Consider the following 23,294-nt stretch of genomic DNA (forward strand, 5'->3'; position numbering starts at 1 on the left):
AGGGTAGACAAGGAAAGGCAGTAGATGTCATTCACATGGATTTTCAGAAAGTGTTTGATAAGGTGCCACATATGAGGCTGCTTAACAAAATAAAATCCTGTGGCATTACAGGAGAGATACTAGCTTGGATAGCGGAATGGCTGACAGGCAGGAAGCAATAAGTGGGAATAAAAGGGGCCTTTGGATTGGCTGCTGGTGACTAGTGGTGTTCCTCAGGGGTCAGTATTGGGACCGCTGCTTTTCACCTTGCTTTCCTTGGCTGTGTAAGTCTAGGGAAGACCAGTTCTGGCCCAGCCAATCCCGTGAGGTTGAGGCGCGCTCGATTCCACCCCAAACCCCGATTTGAATGGATGCTGTATTATTTGCTACCCTGTTACATATTAATGCCATGAAATAATAGACGATTAAAGGAATTATATTTATGAATGTTAACTAAAGGGTTAGTAAAGGATAACAAAAAGAAAAGGGCCCATTCTGATTAAGCAGTCAAATACACACAAGTTAGAGTTCATCTTGAACTTCTCTGTCACTCACGCGCTGGCCCTCTGTCAACATGAAAGCACACACCACTGTCCGAACGTCACTTGTAATCCATCTCAAACAAACAGGTCTCCCACTGGATCCTATGCTGCGAGCAGTTTTCCCCAGCATCTTCTCTCTTCATCTCCTCACGAACAAAAGCTCCAAGCCCAACCTTAGTATCCCTCACCAGAGAAACCTCCCCGTAATCTAATCATCCTAATTGGATGGCACACGTTTCTCCTCATCGCGTCTTCAACAATAACCCAAACATAACCTGAAAACGAGCAGCACTAAAGAACAGCACAAAAGGAAATACATACAGCATAACAGTAAAAAAAAATGAACCAGGGCATTATGCATTGTTTGTCAATGATTTAGGTAATGAAATTGATAGCTTTGTGGCAAAGTCTGCGGATGATTCGAAAATAGGTGAAGAGGTAGGTAATGCTGAGGAAACAATGCGATTGCAGCAGGACTTGGACATATTGGAAGAAAGGACAAAAAAGTGGCAGATGGAATACAGTGTTGGGAAATATATGATAATGCATTTTGGTAAAAGGTACAATAGTGTGGATTATTACCTAAATGTTCAAACTTCACAGATGCAGAGGGACCCAGGAGACTTTGTGCAAGACTCCCAGAAGGTTAATTTACAGGTTGAGTGTGGTAAAGAAGGCAAAAGCAATATTGGCATTTATTTCAAAGGGGAATAGAATATAAAAACAAGGAGATAATATTGAGCCTTTATAAGCCACTAGTCAGGACACACTTAAAATGTTGTCAGCAGTTTAGAGCCCCGTATTTCAGAAAAAATGTGTTGTCATTGGAGAGAGTCCAGAAGAGGTTCATGAGGATAATTCTGAGAATGAAGGGGGTTAATATATGAGGATCATTTGGCAGCTTTGGAACTGTACTCTGGAATTTAGAAGAATGCGGATGGGGGCGAGAGTGGGTCTCATTAAAACCTACCGAATGTTGAAAGGACTGGATAGGGTGCATGTGGAGAGGATGTTTTCTGTGGTGGGGATATCCAGAACCAGAGGGCACAGCCTCAGAATAGAGGGGTGACCCTTTAGAACAGAGGTAAGGAGGAATTTTTTTTAGCCAGAGAGTAGTAAATCTGTGGAATGCTCTGCTACAGACTGCAGTGTACCTCATGCATACAAGGGGTGATTGATAAGTTCATGGCCTAAGGTAGAAGGAGTCAATTTTAGAAAACCCAGCACGTTTATTTTTCCTACATTTACACACTTAGTCCAGCGGTCGTGGAGCATACGGATCCCTTCCTTGTAGAAGTCGGTGTCTCGGACATCTAAAAAGCGGTCCACAGCACGGGTAATTGATAAGTTCGTGGCCTAAGGTAAAAGAAGATGAGTAATTACTGGCAGACCACAGTACGTGTGCTTGCAACACTGTGTGTCCGTCAGAGTGATCAGCAGCACTGGGGCCCCACAGGGGACTGTCTTGTCTCCCTTTCTCTTCACCATTTACACCTCGAACTTCAACTATTGCACAGATTCTTGTCATCTTCAGAAGTTTTCGGATGACTCTGCCATAGTTGGATGCATCAGCAAGGGAGATGAGGCTGAGTACAGGGCTACGGTAGGAAACTTTGTCACATGGTGTGAGCAGAATTATCTGCAGATTAATGTGAAAAAGACTAAGGAGCTGGTGGTAGACCTGAGGAGAGCTAAGGTACCAGTGACCCCTGTTTCCATCCAGGGGGTCAGTGTGGACATGGTGGAGGATTACAAATACCTGGAAATACGAATTGACAATAAACTGGACTGGTCAAAGAACACTGAGGTTGTCTACAAGAAGGGTCAGAGCAGTCTCTATTTCCTGAGGAGACTGAAGTCCTTTAACATCTGCCGGATGATGCTGAGGATGTTCTACGAGTCTATGGTGGCCAGTACTATCATGTTTGCTGTTGTGTGCTGGGGCAGCAGGCTGAGGGTGGCAGACACCAACAGAATCAACAAACTCATTCATAAGGCCAGTGATGTTGTGGGGATGGAACTGGACTCTCTCACGGTGGTGTCTGAAAAGAGGATGCTGTCTAAGTTGCATGTCATCTTGGTCAATGTCTCCCATCCACTACATAATGTGCTGGGTGAGCACAGGAGTACATTCAGCCAGAGATTCATTCCACCAAGATGCAGCACTGAGCGTCATAGGAAGTCATTCCTACATGTGGCCATCAAACTTTACAACTCCTCCCTTGGAGGTTCAGACATCCTGAGCCAATAGGCTGGTCCTGGACATTTCATAATTTACTGGCATAATTTACATATTACTATTTAACTATTTATGGTTCTATTACTATTTATTATTTATAGAACAACTGTAACGAAAACCAGTTTCCCCCGGGATTAATAACGTATGACTATGACTATGAATTAACTTCAAACTTTCTGCATAATCACTCAGAGTTGAACTGCACGTGCATGTAACGAGAACTGTATAACTCATCACCTTCTACCTTAGGCCACAAATTTATCAATCACCTCTGCTGTGGCCCATCTGGAGGTCCAAGACGCTCTTGTTACATGCATGTGCAGTTCAGCTCTTTGAGTGATAATGCAGAAAGGTTGAAGTTAATAACTCATCTCCTTCTACCTTAGGCCACAAACTTATCAATCACCCCCGCTGTGGATCACTTCTACAAAGAAGGGATCTGTATGCTCCATGACCACTGGACTAAGTGTGTAAATGTAGGAGGGGACAATGTTGAAAAATAAATGTGCTAGGTTTTCTAAAATTGACTTCTTCTACCTTAGGCCACAAACTTATCAATCACCCCTCGTTTATTTAGGGCGGAAGTTGATCATTTCCTGATGGGTCAGGGCATCAATGGATATGGCAAGAAGGCAGGTGTATTGGGTTGAGTGGGATCTGGGATCAGCCATGGTGGAATGGCGGAGCAGACAGGATGGCTGAATGGCCTAATTCTGCTCTTATGTCTTGGTCTTGTGGTTGGTAAAAAATAATGAAAAAGGATCGGAAGATGTCGAATCCTTGTGGATAGAGTTAAGATACTGCAAGGGTAAAATAACCCTGATGGGAGTTATAGATAGACCCCAAAACAGTCCCCAGGATGTGGGATATAAATTTCAATGGAAAATAGAAAAGGCATGTAACAACGGCAATGTTATGGTGGTCATTGGGGCTTTCAGTATGCAGGTAGAATGGGAAAATCAGGTTGGGCCTGGATCCCATAGGAGGGCTTTTTAGAGCAGCTTGTAGCTGAACCCAGTAGGGGAAAGGCAATTCTGGACTAGGCATTGTTTATTGAACCAGATTTGATAAGGGATCTTAATGTTAAGGAACCCTTCGGAGGCAATGATAATAATATGATAGAGTGGTGTCAGTGAACAACGTGACCAGCGGCAACATCTTGCAGATAGTTCACAAAACTACTTCTTTTACTACTACTTCTTTCAAATGTGATTCTACTACTAAGTTGCGTGCGATTGGAACCTGCAGTTTGGTGTTTTTGGACCAATTGAGCGAACTGGCGCTTTGCTGTCTCCAAGGGAGTTTGGTGTTGTTGGAGCGGAATGTGCAGCCTGGAGACAGGCACAAGCCCAAGATTGACTGTACCGCTCTTCTCTGATTGAAGCAATGAACAAAGTAGAAGTCGATGAGGTTTCAATTAAGCTGAATACTCCTGCTTTGAATTTTGATATTCTATTTGTTGTCCGCTTGACTTTTGCTGTTTGTGCAATTTGTGCTTTTTTCACACGGGTGCTTGATGTTTTCTTGAACGGGTTCCATGGTGTTTCATTGTTTTGCATCTGCCTGTGGAAGGACGAATCTCAGAGTTGTATTCTGTATACATACCAGTAATTTGATATTAAATGTACTTTGAATCTTGAATTCACTCTGCAGTCTGAGAGGGAGAAGATAAAGTCGGATGTATCAGTATTATAGTGGAGTAAGGGGCAAGAGAGAGGAGCTGGCCAAAGTTGATTAGAAGAGGAGTGACCTTATTCTAGTCCTATGTCTTGGGAAGCCAAGTTAGTATACATCAGAGGAGGGCAGGAAAATACGTAGATAAGATACTGCAGGTGTTTTCGGCTTCAGGCTCATACCAGAAAATGGTTTGCAAAGCAGGGACTGACATCTGTAAAATGTCAAGTATCAATCACTTAGAGCAGTGAGGTGAAAACTGCTACTGAAATTTGGCAAGGCAAAAGAGCGAAACATGTTCAAAGCCATGGAGTATTTAGGTAAGAGAAAATAAAGACAAACTGGTTTGAAAGCTTGATAACCCCAGGCACAGACTTTCGCTGATTGTGAAAGAAATCAAAAGTGGCATGAAAACAAAAACAAAGGCAGACATCTTAACAACAGTTGTGTGGAAGATGGTGACATGAGAACAAATAGAAAGGAACTAGACAAACTGGGAGAATGAAGTGTAGTTCTTCAGAAAGCAGGGTGAGCAGTGGTGTTGAGATTGTGGTAGCAGTCCGTAGGCTTTTTAATAGATATCTACATGGTACGGCACTTAACAGGTCATTCTGCCTATAATACTGTGCTGACTTGATGCCAATTTATCTTAAAATGTCCTCCTCCTGTGCATCATCCATATCCTGCCATATTAATGTTTCTATCTAAAGCCTCTTAAACTCTACGAAATAGCCTGTTTCCACTACTAACTCAGTAACTCTTTCCAGGCACCAGTACTACCTGCATTTAAAAAAAACCTTGCCCTTCGCATCACCTTCGAACTTACCCCTCTAACCTTAAAAACATATCACTTGGTGTTTGACATCTCTACCTTGGGGAAAAGATTTTGACTGCCTACACTATCTATGCCTCTCATAAATTTAAAAACCTCCCTCAGGTCTCTCCTCAGCCTGCGATGCTTGAGGGCGAACATCTAAGGTTTCTCCAACTTTTCCTTATAACTCATTGAATCCAAAAGTAAACCTCTCCTGTGCCTCTTCATATCCGTCCTATAATGGAGTGAACAGAACTGCTTGCAATATTCCAAGCGTGGTCTGACTGAAGTTTATGTAGGACTTCCTTACTGCTATACTCAGTACACCCACCAGTAAAGGTAAACATGCCTAATGCCTTCTTTACTACCTTATTCACTTACGTAGCATCTTTCAGTGAATTGTGGACCTGAACCCAAGATGCCTCTATGTTAATGCTATTAAGAGGCCTTTCACTAACAGGATACAGTCTCCTTTCATTTGACCTCCCAAACTGCAACATCTCACACTTGCCCAGATGATTTTATTTGTCATTAAATTTTCCCTGAGATAGAGTCATCGAGATAAAAAGCACAGACATAGGTCCTTTGGCACGATTTGTCCATGCCAAATATGTCTTCCTGAGCAAATCCCATGTACCTGCATTTGGTCTATATCTGTCTAAACTGTTCTTATGTACAAATATGTTTTAAACATTGCAACTTGCTGTGGAAGTTAGTTCCATAGATGGTGATGGAGAAGTGCACAAGTAGAAAAGAATCAGACTTGGTCAAAGTAGCATTGCAAACTGGACAGAAATAGACACCAAAGGTGATGAAACATCTGAGTTCTTTTTTTCATTAGAACAGTACAGCACAGCCTTTGGCTCATGATAATCTACCAACTATTTAACCTACTCCTCAATCAATCTAACTCTTCCCTTCCACATAGCCCTCCATTTTTCTTTGATCCATGTGCCTGTCTAAGAGTCTCTTAAATGTCCCTTATAACCTGCCTCTACCTCGCAGTGCATTCCATGCACTTACTACTCAGTGTAAAAAAAACCCTACCTCCGTCACAGCCCTATGCTTCCCTCCAATCACCTTAACATTACCTACCCTCCCCCCTCCACCATATTAGCCGTTTCTGGCCTTTGAAAAAGGCATTAGCTATCTACTCGATATTTGCTTCTTGTCATCTTGTACACATGTATTAAGTCACTTCTTATCCTCTGTCGCTCCAAAGAGAAAAGCCCTAGCTTGCTCAACTTTTCCTCATTAAAACGTGGCTCTATAATCTAGGAAGCATCCTGGTAAACCTCCTCAGCACCCTTTCTAAAGCTTCCACATCCTTTCTATAATAAAGTGACCAGGATTGACCATAATACTCCAAGGTAATACCAGATCTTTATAGGGCTTGCAACATTACCTCACAGCTCTTGAACAATCCCTCGACTAATAAAGGCCAACACACCATATGCGTTCTTAACCTACACCTATCAACTTGTGCAGCAAATTTGAGAGATCTATATGAGTGAAGGATGCAGCAAAAATACTGTCATCAATTTACTGGGAGAAGTTGGGAGAGACAGAGTCTGTGTAGAGCAAAATCACATTTTTATAAGCAGACAGGGACAGCTTGAACCCATGTAGGTTCACCTAACCCAAACCTTTAATTTGGAGGAAGTGAGTGAGGTTAAAGGAGAAGTTGGTTAATATACAGAGCAAGTTTGGCCAGATGAAGTAAGGTGACTGTGCAAGGAGCCTGGTTGGGTCATTGTAAAGAATGAAGCTAAGAACTCTTGGAATACTGGTATGGTATGGTGCAGGGAGAGTTGATACTCATGGGGAACAAAATCAGCTGGGTGCAGCAGGAAACTGTCAAAATGGCAGAGGGCATCAGAGGTATCACAAGTTCAAGTGGAAAGAGATATCAGAGAAAGTCTCTTACTAGCTCTTCTTTCAGTTAGTCCTGACGAAGGGTCTCGGCCCGAAACGTCGACTGTACCTCTTCCTAGAGATGCTGCCTGGCCTGCTGTGTTCACCAGCAACTTTTATGTGTGTTGCTTGAAATTCCAGCATCTGCAGATTTCCTCGTGTTTGCGAGAGAAAGAACAGAATCGGGATGGGAAGAAGTAAATTCTGTGGAAGAACAGACTGAAACAATGGGGCTACCAGGATAAGCTATGCTTGTGGATTTTAGAATATACAGTGCCTATAAAAAGTATTCACCCCCTTGGAAGTTTTCATGTTTTACTGTTTTGCAACATTGAATCACAGTGGATTTAATTTGGGTTTTTTGACACTGATCAACAGAAAAAAACTCTTTTATGTCAAAGTGAAATCAGATATCTGCAAAATGATCTAAATTAATTACAAATATAAAACACAAATAATTAATTGAATAAGTATTCACCCCCCCCTTTAATATTACACACCAAATCATCACTTGTACAGCAAATTGGTTTTAGAAGTCACATAATTAGTTAAATGGAGATCTGTTTTTCGAGATCTATATGCAATCAAGGTGTTTTAATTGATTGTAATAAAAATACACCTGCATCTAGAAGGTGTAACTGCTGGTAAGACACAAGGACACTCCAAGCAACTTCGTGAAAAGGTTATTGAAAAGCACAAGTTAGAAGACTTGAGCAGTTTTGTAAGGTAGAATCGGGCAAAATTGCAGTGTCCATATGTGCAAAGTTGATAGATATCTATCCAAACAGGCTCGAGGCTGTAATTGCTGTCAAAGGTGTATCTACTAAATATTGACTGGAAGCAGGTGAATATTTATGCAATCAGTTATCTTGTGTTATATGTTTGTAATTAATTTAGATCACCTTGTAGAGATCTGCTTTCACTTTGACACGCGAGTCTTTTTCTGTTGATCAGTGTCAAAAAAGCCAAATTAAATCCACTGTGATTCAATGTTGTAAAACAATAAAACATGACAACTTTCTGAGGGGGTGGGAGTGGGGGATGGCTGAATACTTTTTATAGACGCTGTAAGACCATAAGACATAGGAGCAGAATTAGGCTATTCGGACCATTGAGTCTGCTCCGCCATTCTATCTTGATTGATTTATTAATTCTCTCAACCCCATTCTTCTGCCTTCTCCCCGTAATCTTTGACGCCCTTACTAATTAAGAGTCTATCAACCTCAGCTTTAAATATGCCCAATGACTTGGCCTTCACACCCTCCTGTGACAATAAATTACACATATTCACCAAATTTTTCCTCATCTCTGTTCTAAAATTTTGTCCTTGTATTTGAGGCTGTGCCCTCTGGTCCTAGACTCCCCCACTGTAAGAAACATCCTCTCCATGTACACTATATCTAGGCCTTTCAATATTCAATAGGTTTCAATGAGATTTCCCCCCCCCCCCATTCTTCTAAATTTGAATGAGTACAGGCCCAGGGCTATCAAACCTTCCTCAAATGTTAACCCTTTCATTCTGGGGATTATTCTCATGAATATCCTCAGGATCCTCTTCAATACTAGCACATCCTTGCTTAGATAAGGGACCCTAAGCTGCTGATGATCTTCCAAGTGCAGTCTGACCAGTGCCTTGATGGAGAAGTAAGAATGAGCTTCATGTGGTTGCTATTATCTATGGAAGGAATGTCTCCAGAGAAATTAAAATCAATGACTATGTAGGAGACATGCCCAGATGTTTACCAATAGGGTCATGGTCTGAACAGAGAGATGAGGAAGTTTTGGAAAGCAGGTGCTTAGTGTCTGCAAATTAGCTATCAGTCCACCCAACAACACCAATCATATTATTTGATCCTTGGTGAGTGTAGTACTGCAGGTTTGGAGGGAGGCAGGTTGGAGCAAACAGGGCAATAGAAAACATGAGACATCAGCTGGCGGTGAATAAATGTAGAGGGGGTAAGAAGACTGATGGAGCGCTCAAGGTGGATTGCAATTTGCTTTTCAATTTCTTAAAAAAAGGTAAGAAATTACAGTGAACATTTGCATCTATTCAGTACTTTTAACATGGTAAAATGTTGACCAGGAAACAAGAATTTTGATCTTAAACTAAGATTTTAAGACTGGTGACCAAGAAATGTGGGTTTAAGGAGCCTGGGGACACCAGTTAAGATGTGCATAAAATTAAATGAACTCTAGAAATCCAAAGCAACACACTCAAAATGCTGGAGGAACTCAGCAGGTCAGGCAGCATCTATGGAAAAGAGTAAACCATCATCATCTCAGGCCAAGTCATCAACTGTTTATTCTTCTCCCATAGATGCTGCCTGACCTGCTGAGTTCCTCCAGCATTTTGTGTGTGTTGCTTTGGATTTCTAGCATCTGCAGATTTTCTTGTGTTCTCGAGATGAGAAGTAGTTCATTTACATTACACCAGATATGTGAGCTTTAAGTCTGTGTTGGGTAGATGGAATGGTTTAGTGATTGTGGAAAAATTAGTGGTTTAAAAATAAAATAACATCCATAATAATTGTGTTTTCTCAGCTGCAACAGGGCTAATCTCCTCGCTCTATGGCTTTTTCCGCAGTTTACTTGCTGTATGCCTGCTGTATGCTCTGTGTATTGGTACCGTAGAGGTAAGCCATTGATTGGATATTTGAATTGCTAATACAGCCACACCTCAAAATGCATTAAATAAAAGTACTGAATGGAAATAGTAAACTAAAGGAAGAGATAGATAATCTTAATGAGTTTTGCATCATGTTGGAAAAAATAGTATTGCCCATTGAGTCATAGTGTGCTTCAGTATAGAAACAGGCCCACCGGCCTATATAGTCCATGCCAAACTATTTTTCTGGCTAGTCCCTTCGACCCACACCTGGACCACAGTACTCCATACCCCTTCCATCCAAGCAGCTGTCCAAATTTCTCTTAAATGTTGAAATCAAAGCCAAGTCCACCACTTCCGCTGGCAGCTTGTTCCACACTCACACCATCCTTCGAGTGAAGAAACCCTCCTTCATGTTCGTCTTAAACAATTCACCTTTCACCCATAACTTAGTCTCACCCAAACTCAGTGGAAAATGCTTGCTGGCATTTACCCAATCTATACTCCTCATAATTTTGTTTACCTCTATCAAATCTCTCATTTTCATACAGTCCTGTGAACAAAGTTCTAACCTATTCAACCTTTCCCTATAATTCATGTCCTCATTGTTATGTTTTGTAACTCCAAATCATAAATCTAACTGGAGGGAAAAGACATAAGCAATTCACATATTTTTTACATATAACCATAATGAATTGTATAAGCCACAAAGAATGCTTAATCAAACAATATATTTACAATATTACTCAAATATTGCTGATATATTAAATACACAACACTCCTCCCTGCTTAGCTATAAACTCCAACTCAATATAGAATGCACCTCAACTATATACAGAGCATGCTATATAATAGAGCTACTATACAGACATCCACTGCATAATACATTTTAAATTGTCCCATTCAGACCTAAATATTTAGTCACTGTGGAGGCATTCTTACCTCTTGTGGGATAACATCTATCCTGAAAAGGGGGATCGCTCTTCTTGGCAGGTGAGACTTATTGTGAAACAATCTCATATTCTGAGGCCTCCTGTATGGTGATCGTTGGAGTTAACTCTGACTCTGCGGGAAGTCGTTCTGACAGCAGTAGCCACCTTTCTTCTCCAATAATTGACTCTGCTCTTCTTAACTGATCGATTTGTCATCTCAAAGAATGATATCAGACGCAATCTCCACTGTGGAGGAGAGCGGTCCAGTTGTGTCCTGCATCTTTCCGAGTACCTACTTTTGATCACCTCTGCAGTCCCTTGCCAGGACTGCTTGTCCAGGAGTGAAACACGAAAGCTCCTTGTTTGAGGAGCCTTCGATTTGTCGCAGCTGTTTGTCCTGCATACTCTTCTGAGATTGGGATTGAGGATCTGAGTGTGAAAGCAAAGGACAACCCAAGGACAACATAACTGGTGGGTTGTTGGTTGTGGACTGTGCTGTATTGCGATAGGTAAAGAGGAAGTTGGTGAGCTTCTATTTCAGTGTCAGTGTAGTGTGTTCTGCTTGCAGTATGTTCTTTCACTCTGGACAAACCTTCCGCCAAGCCTTGTGTAGCTGGATGGTGCAGTGCAGATGTAAAATGTATTATTCCATTGATTTTTAGGAATGACAAACTGTTCCACAACAAACGGTGGTCCATTGTCACTGACTAGTGATGATAGTGACCTGATGGTGATGAGTGTGACATAGGACTAGTATTCTGGAACACCAGTCCTATGTCACTCTCATCACTATCAGATTTTTTAAACAACATGCAGATTAGTGCTCGTTTTGAAGCTGCCACTTTTCCCTGTGCAGTCCATTTATTTTTGTCTGTCCGACATGCTCTTTATATATTTCCTACTTTATTGCATTTTCCGTAATTTTCATCCTTAAACATTCACTGAACTGGTGTATGTGAGCTCCTGTAATAGTGGTAACCCAATTTGTTTGGTCATGCAGGCCTCTGTCTAGATGGTGCAACTTTGTTCACTCTCACTTTTATTTCTGACTGAAACTCAGTTGCATCTCTGTCTCTGATTTCCATTGATACAACAATTTCAACTGTTTTTTTTAAGTGTAATTTGTGCTTTAGTTAGGAGCCATTTTTGAATGTTTTTTTGTAAGATTCCACAAGCTAAACAATCTCAGTGCATCATTCAGCCCATCGTTGAACTGACAGTGCTCAGACAATCTCTTCAATTCAGCCACGTTTGCTGAAATGGACTCCCCTTCCTTTTGGTTCCACTTATGAAACCTAAAGCATTCTGTAATCAACAATGGGTTGGTTCTAAATGTTCCTGCATTACTTGCACGATATTCAGCAAAGCTCATTTCTGCTGGTTTGGTTGGAGCAGTCAAACTCCTAAGCAGACTGTATGCCTTTAAATCTAATGCACTCAGCAAAACTGGTACTTGTTTCTCATTGGCTTTAAAATCTGCTTTAAAATACTGCTCGGAATGTTCAGTATACATATTCCAGTTATCTGTGGTGTTTGGAACGTGTCAATCTGATCAATGTCGGTAGCCATTTCTGCCCTTTTATTTATGATTGTTATCACCCAGTACTCACTGTTTATGAACCCATGAATTCTTCCATTTTCTGTCTTTTTTAAATGGGATCATGTCTTCCCTCTGAAAAACACGCGCTGTGCTGCTTTTTTATAACTCAAATGTCTCGCTGCACTTCTACAGGTAGCTAGTCATCTCCAGTTCATTTTAAAATACCTTGTTGCTGCTGTTCCGTTTTGTAACTCCAAACATAAATTTAATTGCAAGAATTCCAAAGGATAACTCATATATGTTTGTTTTTGCTTTAAGTGAGGTGTGTACATATCATGTGGTAGCATCATGACGTCTGCAATTCACATATTTTTGCATATAAACATGGTTATGTAAACAACAAAGAATACTTAATCAAACAGTATATTTACAAGATTACTCAAATATTACTGAACTATTAAATACTCATGTCCCGGCAAAATTCTTGTAAATTTTCTCTGCACTCTTTCAATCTTCCTGATACCTTTCTAGTAGATAGCTGAGCAGAACTGCACCCAACGCTCATAATTAGGCCTCACCAATGTCTTATATAATTGGAACATGACATCCCAACTCCTGTACTCAATTTAGAACATAGGACATTACAGCACAGGAACAAGCTTTTTGGCCTAAAATGTTGTGCCAAACCATTTAAATTAGTAATTAAATGGTCAATTAAACTAATCCTTTATGTCTACACAATGTCCATATCCTTCCATTTTCCTCACATTCATGTGTCTGTCTAAACAATTCTTAAAAATCCCTGATAGATTAGCCTTTACCACCACCCCAGGCAGTACATTCCAGGCACTTTCTGTGCAAAAACAAGACTTGTGTCTCACATCTCCTTTTAAAATTACCCCCCTCTCAACTTAAATGCATGCCCTCTCATATTAGACACATCAACCCTGGCAAAAAAGATACTGTCTATCGAGTCTATCTATGTCTCTCAATCTTATAAATTTCTATCAGATCTCCCCTCAGCCTCCACTGCACCAGAGCAACAACCCAAGTTTGTCCAACCTCTCGTTGTAGTTCAAGTTTAGTTGTCATTGTGAACCATACATGAATACAGCCAAATGAAATAGTGTTACTCTGGGGTCAAGGTACCAGAGCCGCAGAGTAACACTATTCACTCTGGACAAACCTTCAGAGGACAGGACAATTTTTAATTGGGGAAGGGCAAATTATGAGGCTATAAGGCTAGAACTTGCGGGTGTGAATTGGGATGATGTTTTTGCAGGGAAGTGTACTATGGACATGTGGTCGATGTTTAGGGATCTCTTGAAGGATGTTAGGGATAAATTTGTCCCAGTGAGGAAGGTAAAAAATGGTAGGGTGAAGGAACCATGGGTGACAAGTGACGTGGAGAATCTAGTCAGGTGGAAGAAGGCAGCATACATGAGGTTTAGGAAGCAAGGATCAGATGGGTCTATTGAGGAATATAGGGTAGCAAGAAAGGGGCTGAGGAGAGCAAGAAGGGGGCGTGAGAAGGCCTTGGCGAGTAGGGGAAAGGAAAACCCCAAGGCATTCTTCAGTTATGTGAAGAACAAAAGGATGACAGGAGTGAAGATAGGACCGATTAAAGATAAAGATGGGAAGATTTGCCTGGAGGCTGTGGAGGTGAGCTAGGTCCTCAATGAATACTTCTCTTCGGTATTCACAAATGAGAGGGAACTTGATGACGGTGAGGACAATATGAGTGAGGTTGATGTTCTGGAGCATGTTGACATTAAAGTAGAGGAGGTGTTGGAGTTGTTAAAATACATTAGGACGGATAAGTCCCCAGGTCCTGACGGAATATTCCCCAGGCTGCTCCATGAGGTGAGGGAAGAGATTGCTGAGCCTCTGGCTAGGATCTTTATGTCCTCGTTGTCCACGGGAATGGTACCGGAGGACTGGAGGGAGGCGAATGTTGTCCCCTTGTTCAAAAAAGGTAGTAGGGATAGTCCAGTAATTATAGACCAATGAGCCTTACGTCTGTAATACACACAAAAAATGCTGGTGAACGCAGCAGGCCAGGCAGCATCTCTAGGAAAAGGTACAGTCGACGTTTCGGGCCGAGACCCTTTGTCAGGACTAACTGAGAGGAGAGATATTAAGAGATTTGAAAGTGGGAGGGGGAGGGGGAGATCCGAAATGATAGGGGAAGACAGGAGGGGGAGGGATGGAGCTAAGAGCTGGAAAGTTGATTAGAAAAAGTGATACGAAGCTGGAGAAGGGAGAGGACAGGATACCTAGGGAGAAAGAAAGGGGGGGAACCCAGAGGATGGGCAAGGAGTTATAGTGAGAGGGACAGAGGGAGAAAAAAGAGAGGGAATAAAGGGGGAAAAGAAAAAAATTATAATAAATAAGTAAATAAATAAATAGATAGATAAGGGGATAAGAGATGGGATACGAAGGGGAGGTGGGGCATTAACGGAAGTTAAGGAAGTCAATATTCATGCCACCAGGTTGGAGGCTACCCAGACAGAATATAAGGTGTTGTTCCTCCAACCTGAGTGTGCCTTCATCTTGACAGTAGGGGATCCTCCAACCTGATGGCATTGGGTAGTCTCCAACCTGATGGCATGCTATCCACGGCCTCCTCTACTGTCAAGATGAAGCCACACTCAGGTTGGAGGAACAACACCTTACATTCCGCCTGGGTAGCCTCCAACCTGATGGCTTGAACATTGACTTCTCTAACTTCCATTAATAACCCACCTCCCCTTCGTACCCCATCCCTTATCTATCTATCTATTACTTTATTTATTTCCCCTTTTTTTTCTCTTTTTTCTCCCTCTGTCCCTCCCACTATAACCCTTTGCCCATCCTCTGGGCTTCCCTCCCCCCCTTTTCTTTCTCCCTAAGCCTCCCATCCCATGATCCTTTCCCTTCTCCAGCCTCATATCCCTTTTGCCAATCAACTTTCCAGCTCTTAGCTCCATCCCTCTGCCTCCTGTCTTCTCCTATCATTTCGGATCTCCCCCTCCGCTCCCCCCCCCACTTTCAAATCTCTTACTATCTCTTCTTTCAGTTAGTCCTGACGAAAGGTCTCAGCCTGAAACGTCAACTGTATCTCTTCCTATAGATGCTGCCTGGCCTGCTGCATTCACCAACATTTTTTATTTGTGTTGCTTGAATTTCCAGCATCTGCAGATTTTCTTGTGTTTGAGCCTTACGTCTGTGGTGGGAAAGCTGTTGGAAAAGATTCTTAGAGATATCATGGTCTGATCAGGGACAGTCAGCATGGTTTTGTGAAGGGCAGATCGTGTCTAACAAGCCTGATAGAGTTCTTTGAGGAGATGACCAGGCATATAGATGAGGGTAGTGCAGTGGATGTGATCTATATGGTTTTAGTAAGGCATTTGACAAGGTTCCACACGGTAGGCTTATTCAGAAAGTCAGAAGGCATGGGATCCAGGGAAGTTTGGCCAGGTGGATTCAGAATTGGCTTGCCTACAGAAAGCAGAGAGAGGGTCGTGGTGGAGGGAGTACATTCGGATTGGAGGATTGTGACTAGCGGTGTCCCACAAGGATCGGTTCTGAGACCTCGACTTTTCGTGATTTTTATTAATGACCTGGATGTGGGGGTAGAAGGGTGGGTTGGCAAGTTTGCAGACGACACAAAGGTTGGTGGTGTTGTAGATAGTGTAGAGGATTGTCGAAGATTGCAGAGAAATATTGATAAGATGTAGAAGTGGGCTGAGAAATGGCAGATGGAGTTCAACCAGGAGAAGTGTGAGGTGGTACACTTTGGAAGGACGAACTCCAAGGCAGAGTACAAAGTAAATGGTAGGATACTTGGAAGTGTGGAGGAGCAGAGGGATCTGGGGGTACATGTCCCCAGATCCCTGAAAGTTGCCTTACAGGTAGATAGGGTAGTTAAGAAAGCTTATGGAGTGTTAGCTTTCATAATTCGAGGGATAGAGTTTAAGAGTCGTGAGGTAATGATGCAGCTCTATAAAACTCTGTCTTGGCCACACTTGGAGTACTGTGTCCAGTTCTGGTCGCCTCACTATAGGAAGGATGTGTTGGAAAGGGTACAGAGGAGATTTACCAGGATGTTGCCTGGTTTAGAGAGTATGGATTATGATCAGAGATTAAGGGAGCTAGGGCTTTACTCTTTGGAGAGAAGGAGGATGAGAGGAGACATGATAGAGGTATACAAAATATTAAGAGAAATAGATAGAGTGGACAGCCAGCGCCTCTTCCCCAGGGCACCACTGCTCAATACAAGAGGACATGGCTTTAAAGTAAGGAGTGGGAAGTTCAATGGGGATATTAGAGGAAGTTTTTTTACTCAGAGAGTGGTTGGTGCATGGAATGCACTGCCTGAGTCAGTGGTGGAGGCAGATACACGAGTGAAGTTTAAGAGACTACTAGACAGGTATATGGAGGAATTTAAGGTGGGGGTTTATATGGGAGGCAGGGTTTAAGGGTCAGCACAACATTGTGGGCTGAAGGGCCTGTACTGTTCTATGTTCTATATCCTAAGGTGCAAAAAACAGTAGCAACAGTCATTCACAGCACAAGGCACACATTGCACATGTAAGACAACAGTGAAATGCAGTCATATTTCCTCACTCCGGAGCTTGGGGAGGCAGGTAAGTGGGTCACAGTCAGGAGAGGGAAGGGCAAGATGCAGGTGCTGGAGAGTACCCAGTGGCTGTCACCCTTAACAATAAGTACTCCTGTTTGAGTACTGTTGGGGGAGACAGCCTACCTGGGGGAAGCAACAGTGGCCACGCCTCTGGCACGGAGTCTGGCCTTGTGGCTCAGAAAGGTAGGGAAAGGAAGAGGATGGCAGTATGAAAGGGAACTCTACAGTTAGGGGGTCAGACAGGCGATTCTGTGGACGCAGGAAAGAAACGCAGCTGGTAGTTTGCCTCCCAGGTGCCAGGGTCTGGGATGTTTCTGATCGCATCCACGATATCTTGAAGTGAGAAGGAGAACAGCCAGAGGTTGTGGTACATATTGGTACCAACGACATAGGTAGGAAAAGGGAGGGGGTCCCAAAAGCAGACTACAGGGAGTTAGGAAGGAAGTTGAGAAACAGGACCTGAAAGGTAGTCATCTCAGGATTACTGCCTGTGCCATGTGAGAATGAGTATAGGAATAGAATGAGGTGGTGGATAAATGCGTGGCTGAGGGATTGGAGCAGGGGGCAGGGATTCAAATTTCTGGATCATTGGGACCTCTTCTGGGGCAGGTGTGACCTGTACAAAAAGGACGGATTGCACTTGAATCTGAAAGGGACGAATATCCTGGCGGGGAGGTTTGCAAAGGCTTTTGGGGAGAGTTTAAACTAGAATTGCTGGGGGGTGGGAACCAAACTGAAGTGACAGAGGAAAGGGAGTTTGGCTCACAAATAGAGAAAGCTTGGAGACAGTGCGAAAGGGAGGATAGGCAGGTGATAGAGAAGGGATGCACTCGGACCGATGGTTTGATGTGTCTATTTTAATGCGAGAAGTATTATGAATAAAGCGGATGAGCTTAGAGCGTGGATCGGCACTTGGAGCTGTGATGTTATGGCCATTACAGAGACTTGGATGGTGCAGGGGCAGGAATGGCTACTTCAAGTGCCAGGCTTTAAATGTTTCAGAAAGGACAGGGAGGGAAACAAAAGAGGTGGGGGCGTGGCACTGTTGATCCGGGATAGTGTCACGGTTGCAGAAAAGGAGGAAGTCATGGAGGGGTTGTCTACGGAGTCTCTGTGGGTGGAAGTTAGGAATAGGAAGGGGTCAATAAATCTACTGGATGCTTTTTATAGACCACCCAATAGTAACAGGGACATCGAGGAGCAGATAGGGAGACGGATTCTGGAAAGGATAATAACAGGGTTGTTGTGGTGGGAGATTTTAATTTCCCAAATATTGATGAGCATCTCCCTAGAGTTAAGGGTTTAGATGGGGTGGAATTTGTTAGGTGTGTTCAGGAAGGTTTCTTGACACAACATGTAGATAAGCCTACAAGAGGAGAGGCTGTACTTGATCGGTTAGTGGGAAATGAACCTGGTCAGATGTCAGGTCTCTCAGTGGGAGAGCATTTTGGAGATAGTGATCACAATTCTATCTCCTTAACATAGCATTGGAGAGGGGTAGGAACAGACAAGTTAGGGAAATGTTTAATTGGAGTAAGGGGGAAAAAGAGGTTATCAGGCAGGAACTTGGAAGCATAAATTGGAAACAGATATTCTCAGGGATATGTACAGAAGAAATGTGGCAAATGTTTAGGGGATATTTGCGTGGGGTTCTGCGTAGATATGTTCCAATGAGACAGGGAAAGGATGGTAGGGTACAGGAACTGTGGTATACAAAGGTTGTTGTAAATCTAGTCAAGAAGAAAAGAAGAGCTTATGAAAGGTTCAAAAAGCTAGGTAATGATAGCGATCTAGAAGATAATAAGGCTAGCAGGAAGAAGCTTAAGAATGAAATTACGAGAGCCAGAAGGGGCCATGTGAAGCACCTGGCGGACAGGATTAAGGAAAACCCCAAGGCATTCCACAAGTATCTGAAGAACAAGAGGATAAGACGTGAGAGAATAGGACCAATCAAGTGTGACAGTGGAAAAGTGTGTATGGAACCGGAGATGGCAGAGGTACTTAATGAATACTTTGCTTCAATATTCACTACGGAAAAGGATCTTGGCGATTGTAGCGATGACTTGCAGCGGACTGAAAAGCTTGAGCATGTAGGTATTAAGGAAGAGGATGTGCTGGAGCTTTTGGAAAGCATCAAGTTGGATAAGTCACCGGGACTGGACGGGACGTACCCCAGGCTACAGTGGGAAGCGAGGGAGGAGATTGCTGAGCCTCTGGCGATGATCTTTGCATCATCAATGCGAATGGGAGAGGTTCCGGAGGATTGGAAGATTGTGGATGTTGTTCTCTTATTCAAGAAAGGATAAGGATAGCCCAGGAAATTATAGACCAGTGAGTCTTACTTCAGTGGTTGGTTAGTTGATGGAGAAGATCCTGAGAGGCAGGATTTATGAACACTTTGAGAGACATAATATGATTAGGAATAGTCAGCATGGCTTTGTCAAAGGCAGGTCGTGCCTTACGAGCCTGATTGAATTCTTTGAGGATGTGACTAAACACATTGATGAAGGTAGTGCCATAGATGTAATGTATATGGACTTTAGCAAGGCATTTGATAAGGTACCCCATGCAAGGCTTATTGTGAAAGTACGGAGGCATAGGATACAAGGGGACATTGCTTTGTGGTCCAGAACTGGCTTGCCCACAGACGGCAAAGAGCGGTTGTAGACAGGTTGTATTCTGCATGGAGGCTGGTGACCAGTGGTGTGCCTCTGGGACCCCTACTATTTGTGAATTTTATAAATGACCTGGATGAGGAAGTGGAGGGGTGGGTTAGTAAATCTGATGACACAAAGGTTGCGGGTGTTGTGGATAGTGTGGAGGGCTGTTAGAGGTTACAGCAGGACATTGATAGGATGCAAAATTGGGCTGAGAAGTGGCAGATGGAGTTCAACCCAGATAAGTGTGAGGTGGTTCATTTTGGTAGGTCAAATATGATGGCAGAATATAGCATTAATGGCAAGACTCTTGGCAGTGTGGAGGATCAGAGGGATCTTGGGGTCCGAGTTCATAGGACACTCAAAGCTGCTATGCAGGTTGACTCTGTGGTTAAGAAGGCATATGGTGCATTGCCCTTCAGCAATTGTGGGATTGAGTTTAAGAGCTGAGCTATATAGGACCCTGGTCAGAGCCCACTTGGAGTACTGTGCTCAGTTCTGGTCACCTCACTACAAGAAGGACATGGAAACCATAGAAAGGGTGCAGATGAGATTTACAAGGATGTCGCCTGGATTGGGGAGCATATCTTATTAGAATAGGTTGAGTGAACTCGGGTTTTTCTCCTTGGAGTGATGGAGGATGAGAGGTGACCTGATAGAGGTAAGGTAATGAGAGGCATTGATTGTGTGGATAGTCAGAGGCTTTTTCCCAGGGCTGAAATATCTAGCATGAGAGGGCATAGTTTTAAAGTGCTAGGAAGTAGGTACAGAGGAGATGTCAGGGGTAAGTTTTTTATGCAGAGAGTGGTGAGTGTGTGGAGTGGGCTGCCGGCGGCAGCGGTGGAGGCGGAAATTATAGGGTCTTTTAAGAGTCTCCTGGATGGATACATGGAGCTTAGAAAAGTAGAGGGCTATGGGTAAGCCTGGGTAATTCTAAGGTAAGTAAATGTTCAGCACAGCTTTGTGTGCTGAAGTGTCTGTATTGTGCTGTAGGCTTTCTATGTTTCTATTTCCCTATATAAACGTATATCAACCAAGTCCCTGAGTCCATGAATATTGCAGCAGTATGCAGTTGAACACAATAAATCTTGTCTTCTGCCAAGCTAACATTGGAGAGCATTATTGACTCCAGCACGGATGCCATACCACACTGCTTCTGGTGGAGCACACCGACGCCAATGCCTCTCTCCTGGGTGGCTGCAAACAGGTAACACCACGGTTTGAGGTCTAGTCCTTGCTACAACCAAGACCATGTAGCTCGCCCCCTGTCCACCCTTGTCATTTACAGGTCATTATCGCACATGCCCTCTAATCCAGGCAATATCCTCATAAACCTCTTCTGCACTCGCTCCAAAGCCTCGACCAAGTTCCTATAATGAGGCAAATGGAATTGTGTATGTTGCCCCCTAGTCAGCCTCAGGCTCGCTCAACTCACTTTCGTCTGGGGGAAGCAGCCTTCAGCCCTGCCAAACTGGGTAATCAAGTTGGTGTGGATGCTGTGTGATGTACCCCACCCCGCCAAGTAACAGACAATACACCATATGCAATTAAATAATTACAATTTATAGATATTACTGGAACTATGTAATTAATAGAGATAAAATATAAAGGGAAAGTAAAATGTGCCAAACTTATCAAAGTTCAAACATGTCGTGCACAACAATTGGCGCCCAAGTAACAGAGTCCTCTTTCCACCATTCGATTCCCTCCGACCACCTCGACCCGCCGCCTGGGACCAGCCATGGTGGTCGACCAGAAGCTCCACACGAGTCTGTCTTCGCCTCCTCTTCTCGCCAAAGACCCTGGGCCTCGGACTCCTGCTCGGGGTCCGTCCCGTCGGCCAGCTTACAGCATCACGTCCACTCTCTCTGTCCCCATCGCGCCTTCTTCCCCAAAGCCAGTGCAACACAATAGCTTACAGACACTCAAGCATATAATAATATCTATCTCAATTGGTTCATTTCCTCTCTTATCAATAGTATAACCCAAACAAGCAGGGAGAGAGAGAACTCCTTACGTCGCAGTTATTTCAGAAAAGCCATTTTAATTATAACATAACAAAGAAGCTATCTTGATTAGCCTATGTAGTGACATAAAAGAAGAAACCCCTTACATATGTGATACTCCAAATGCAACCTAACTAGAATTTTATAAAGCTACAACATAACTTCCTAACTTTTGAATTCAGTGTCTCAACTAATAAATGCAAGAATACCAAATGCCTTCTTAACCACCTAATGTACCTGTATAACTACCTTCAGGGAGCTATAAACTTAGACCCCAAGATCCCTCTACTTATCAACACCGTTAAGGGTCTTGGCTCTTCAACAGGAGACTGTCTGTTTCCCTTTAACCTACCAAGGGTCAACACTTCCCATTTGGACAGGTTAAACTCCATTTGCCATTTCTTTGCCCATATATGCAGCTGATCCAAATCTCACTATATTCTTTGTGAGTCTTCCACGCTATCCACAAAACCATTTTGTATCATTTGCAAACTTAATAACATACCCATCTACATTTTCGTCCAGATTATTTATATACATCACAAACAGTGGACATCCCAGTACAAATCCTTGTGAAGTATCATTAATCACAGGCCTCCAGCTAAAATAAGTTTCTTCGAACACCACCCTTTGTTTTCTATGGGACAAACCAGATCTGAATCCTAACTGCCAATTCACCATTGATTTCATGTATCTTAATATTCTGGATAAGCCTCCCAAGCAGGACCTTGTCAAATGCCAAACTAAAATCCATGTAAACAACATCCACACAATCATCAATCACCCTTGTCTACTTGTCAAAAATCTCGATCAGGTTAGTAAGACACGACTTGCCCTGCACAAAGCCATGCTGGCAATCCCTAACTAAGTAATTGTTTTCCAAATGCTCATAAATCCTATCTCTAAGAATTTTCTTCAGTAACTTCAATGCCACTGACATGATATTCACCGGTCTGTAGTTCCGTGAATTATCCCTCCTTCCCTTCTTGAACAATGGAACAACATTAGCTATTTACCAATCCTCCAGACCTCGCCTGTGGCTAAAGAGGGCACAGAGATAATGGTCAAGGCCCTAGCAATCTCTTCACTTGCCTTTCTTAATAACCTGGGTATATCACGTCAGACCTTGGGATTTATCCACTTTAATGCTCTTTAAGAGATCCAACACCTCCTCTTCTTTTCCTCTAAATGCTCAAGTATATTAATACTCTTTGTACTGATCTCCCTATCCTTAACATCCTTCTGCTTGGTAAATACTAATGTAAAGGACTCATTAAGAACCTCACCCATGTCCTTCACATGCAAACAAGTATTCTCCCCTTTATCCTTGAGTGGCCCCACCCTTTGGCTAGCTTCCGAAGCTTTACATACTTATCCTATTTCTTCTTGACTACATTTATCACCTCCTTCAATATCCAAGATTCTCTTACCTTGCCATCCTTGACCTTCCTTCTGACTGGAATATACTTGTCCTGTACTCTGGATAGTTGGTCTTTAAATACCTTCCTTATGGTGGATGTAGTCTTGCCCAAAATAGTTGTTCCCAATTAATTCTCCCTAGTTAAGACCATAAGACAAAGGAGCAGAAGTCGGCCATTTGGCCCATTGAGTCTGCTCCGCCATTTTATCATGAGCTGATCCATTCTCCCATTTAATGCCACTCCCCCGCCTTCTCACCATAACCTTTGATGGCCTGGCTACTCAGATACCTATCAATCTCTGCCTTAAATACACCCAATGACTTGGCCTCCACTGCTGCCCGTGGCAA

At 42.9% G+C, this 23,294-nt stretch overlaps 2 protein-coding genes across 4 annotated transcripts in view; one reads left to right on the forward strand and one right to left on the reverse strand.

Annotated features, from left to right (window-relative positions):
- The window catches only part of LOC134357299 (uncharacterized), a 185,980-nt gene that overhangs the window by 125,969 nt on the left and 36,717 nt on the right, over positions 1 to 23,294 (reverse strand). The gene's annotated exons all lie outside the window — the stretch shown is intronic.
- Positions 1 to 23,294, forward strand: part of LOC134341494 (pecanex-like protein 1) — a 275,158-nt gene that overhangs the window by 89,627 nt on the left and 162,237 nt on the right. For 2 of the 3 annotated variants that reach the window (XM_063039370.1, XM_063039362.1), the window contains exon 16: positions 9,704 to 9,795. The exons of the other annotated variant lie outside the window; for it this stretch is intronic. In XM_063039370.1, coding sequence (XP_062895440.1) covers positions 9,704 to 9,795 — 92 coding nt within the window. The remainder of the gene's footprint in view (positions 1 to 9,703; positions 9,796 to 23,294) is intronic. 3 annotated transcript variants of the gene reach the window in all.

Source organism: Mobula hypostoma, chromosome 2 (genome assembly GCF_963921235.1).
Source record: "Mobula hypostoma chromosome 2, sMobHyp1.1, whole genome shotgun sequence".
Taxonomy (NCBI): domain Eukaryota; kingdom Metazoa; phylum Chordata; class Chondrichthyes; order Myliobatiformes; family Myliobatidae; genus Mobula; species Mobula hypostoma.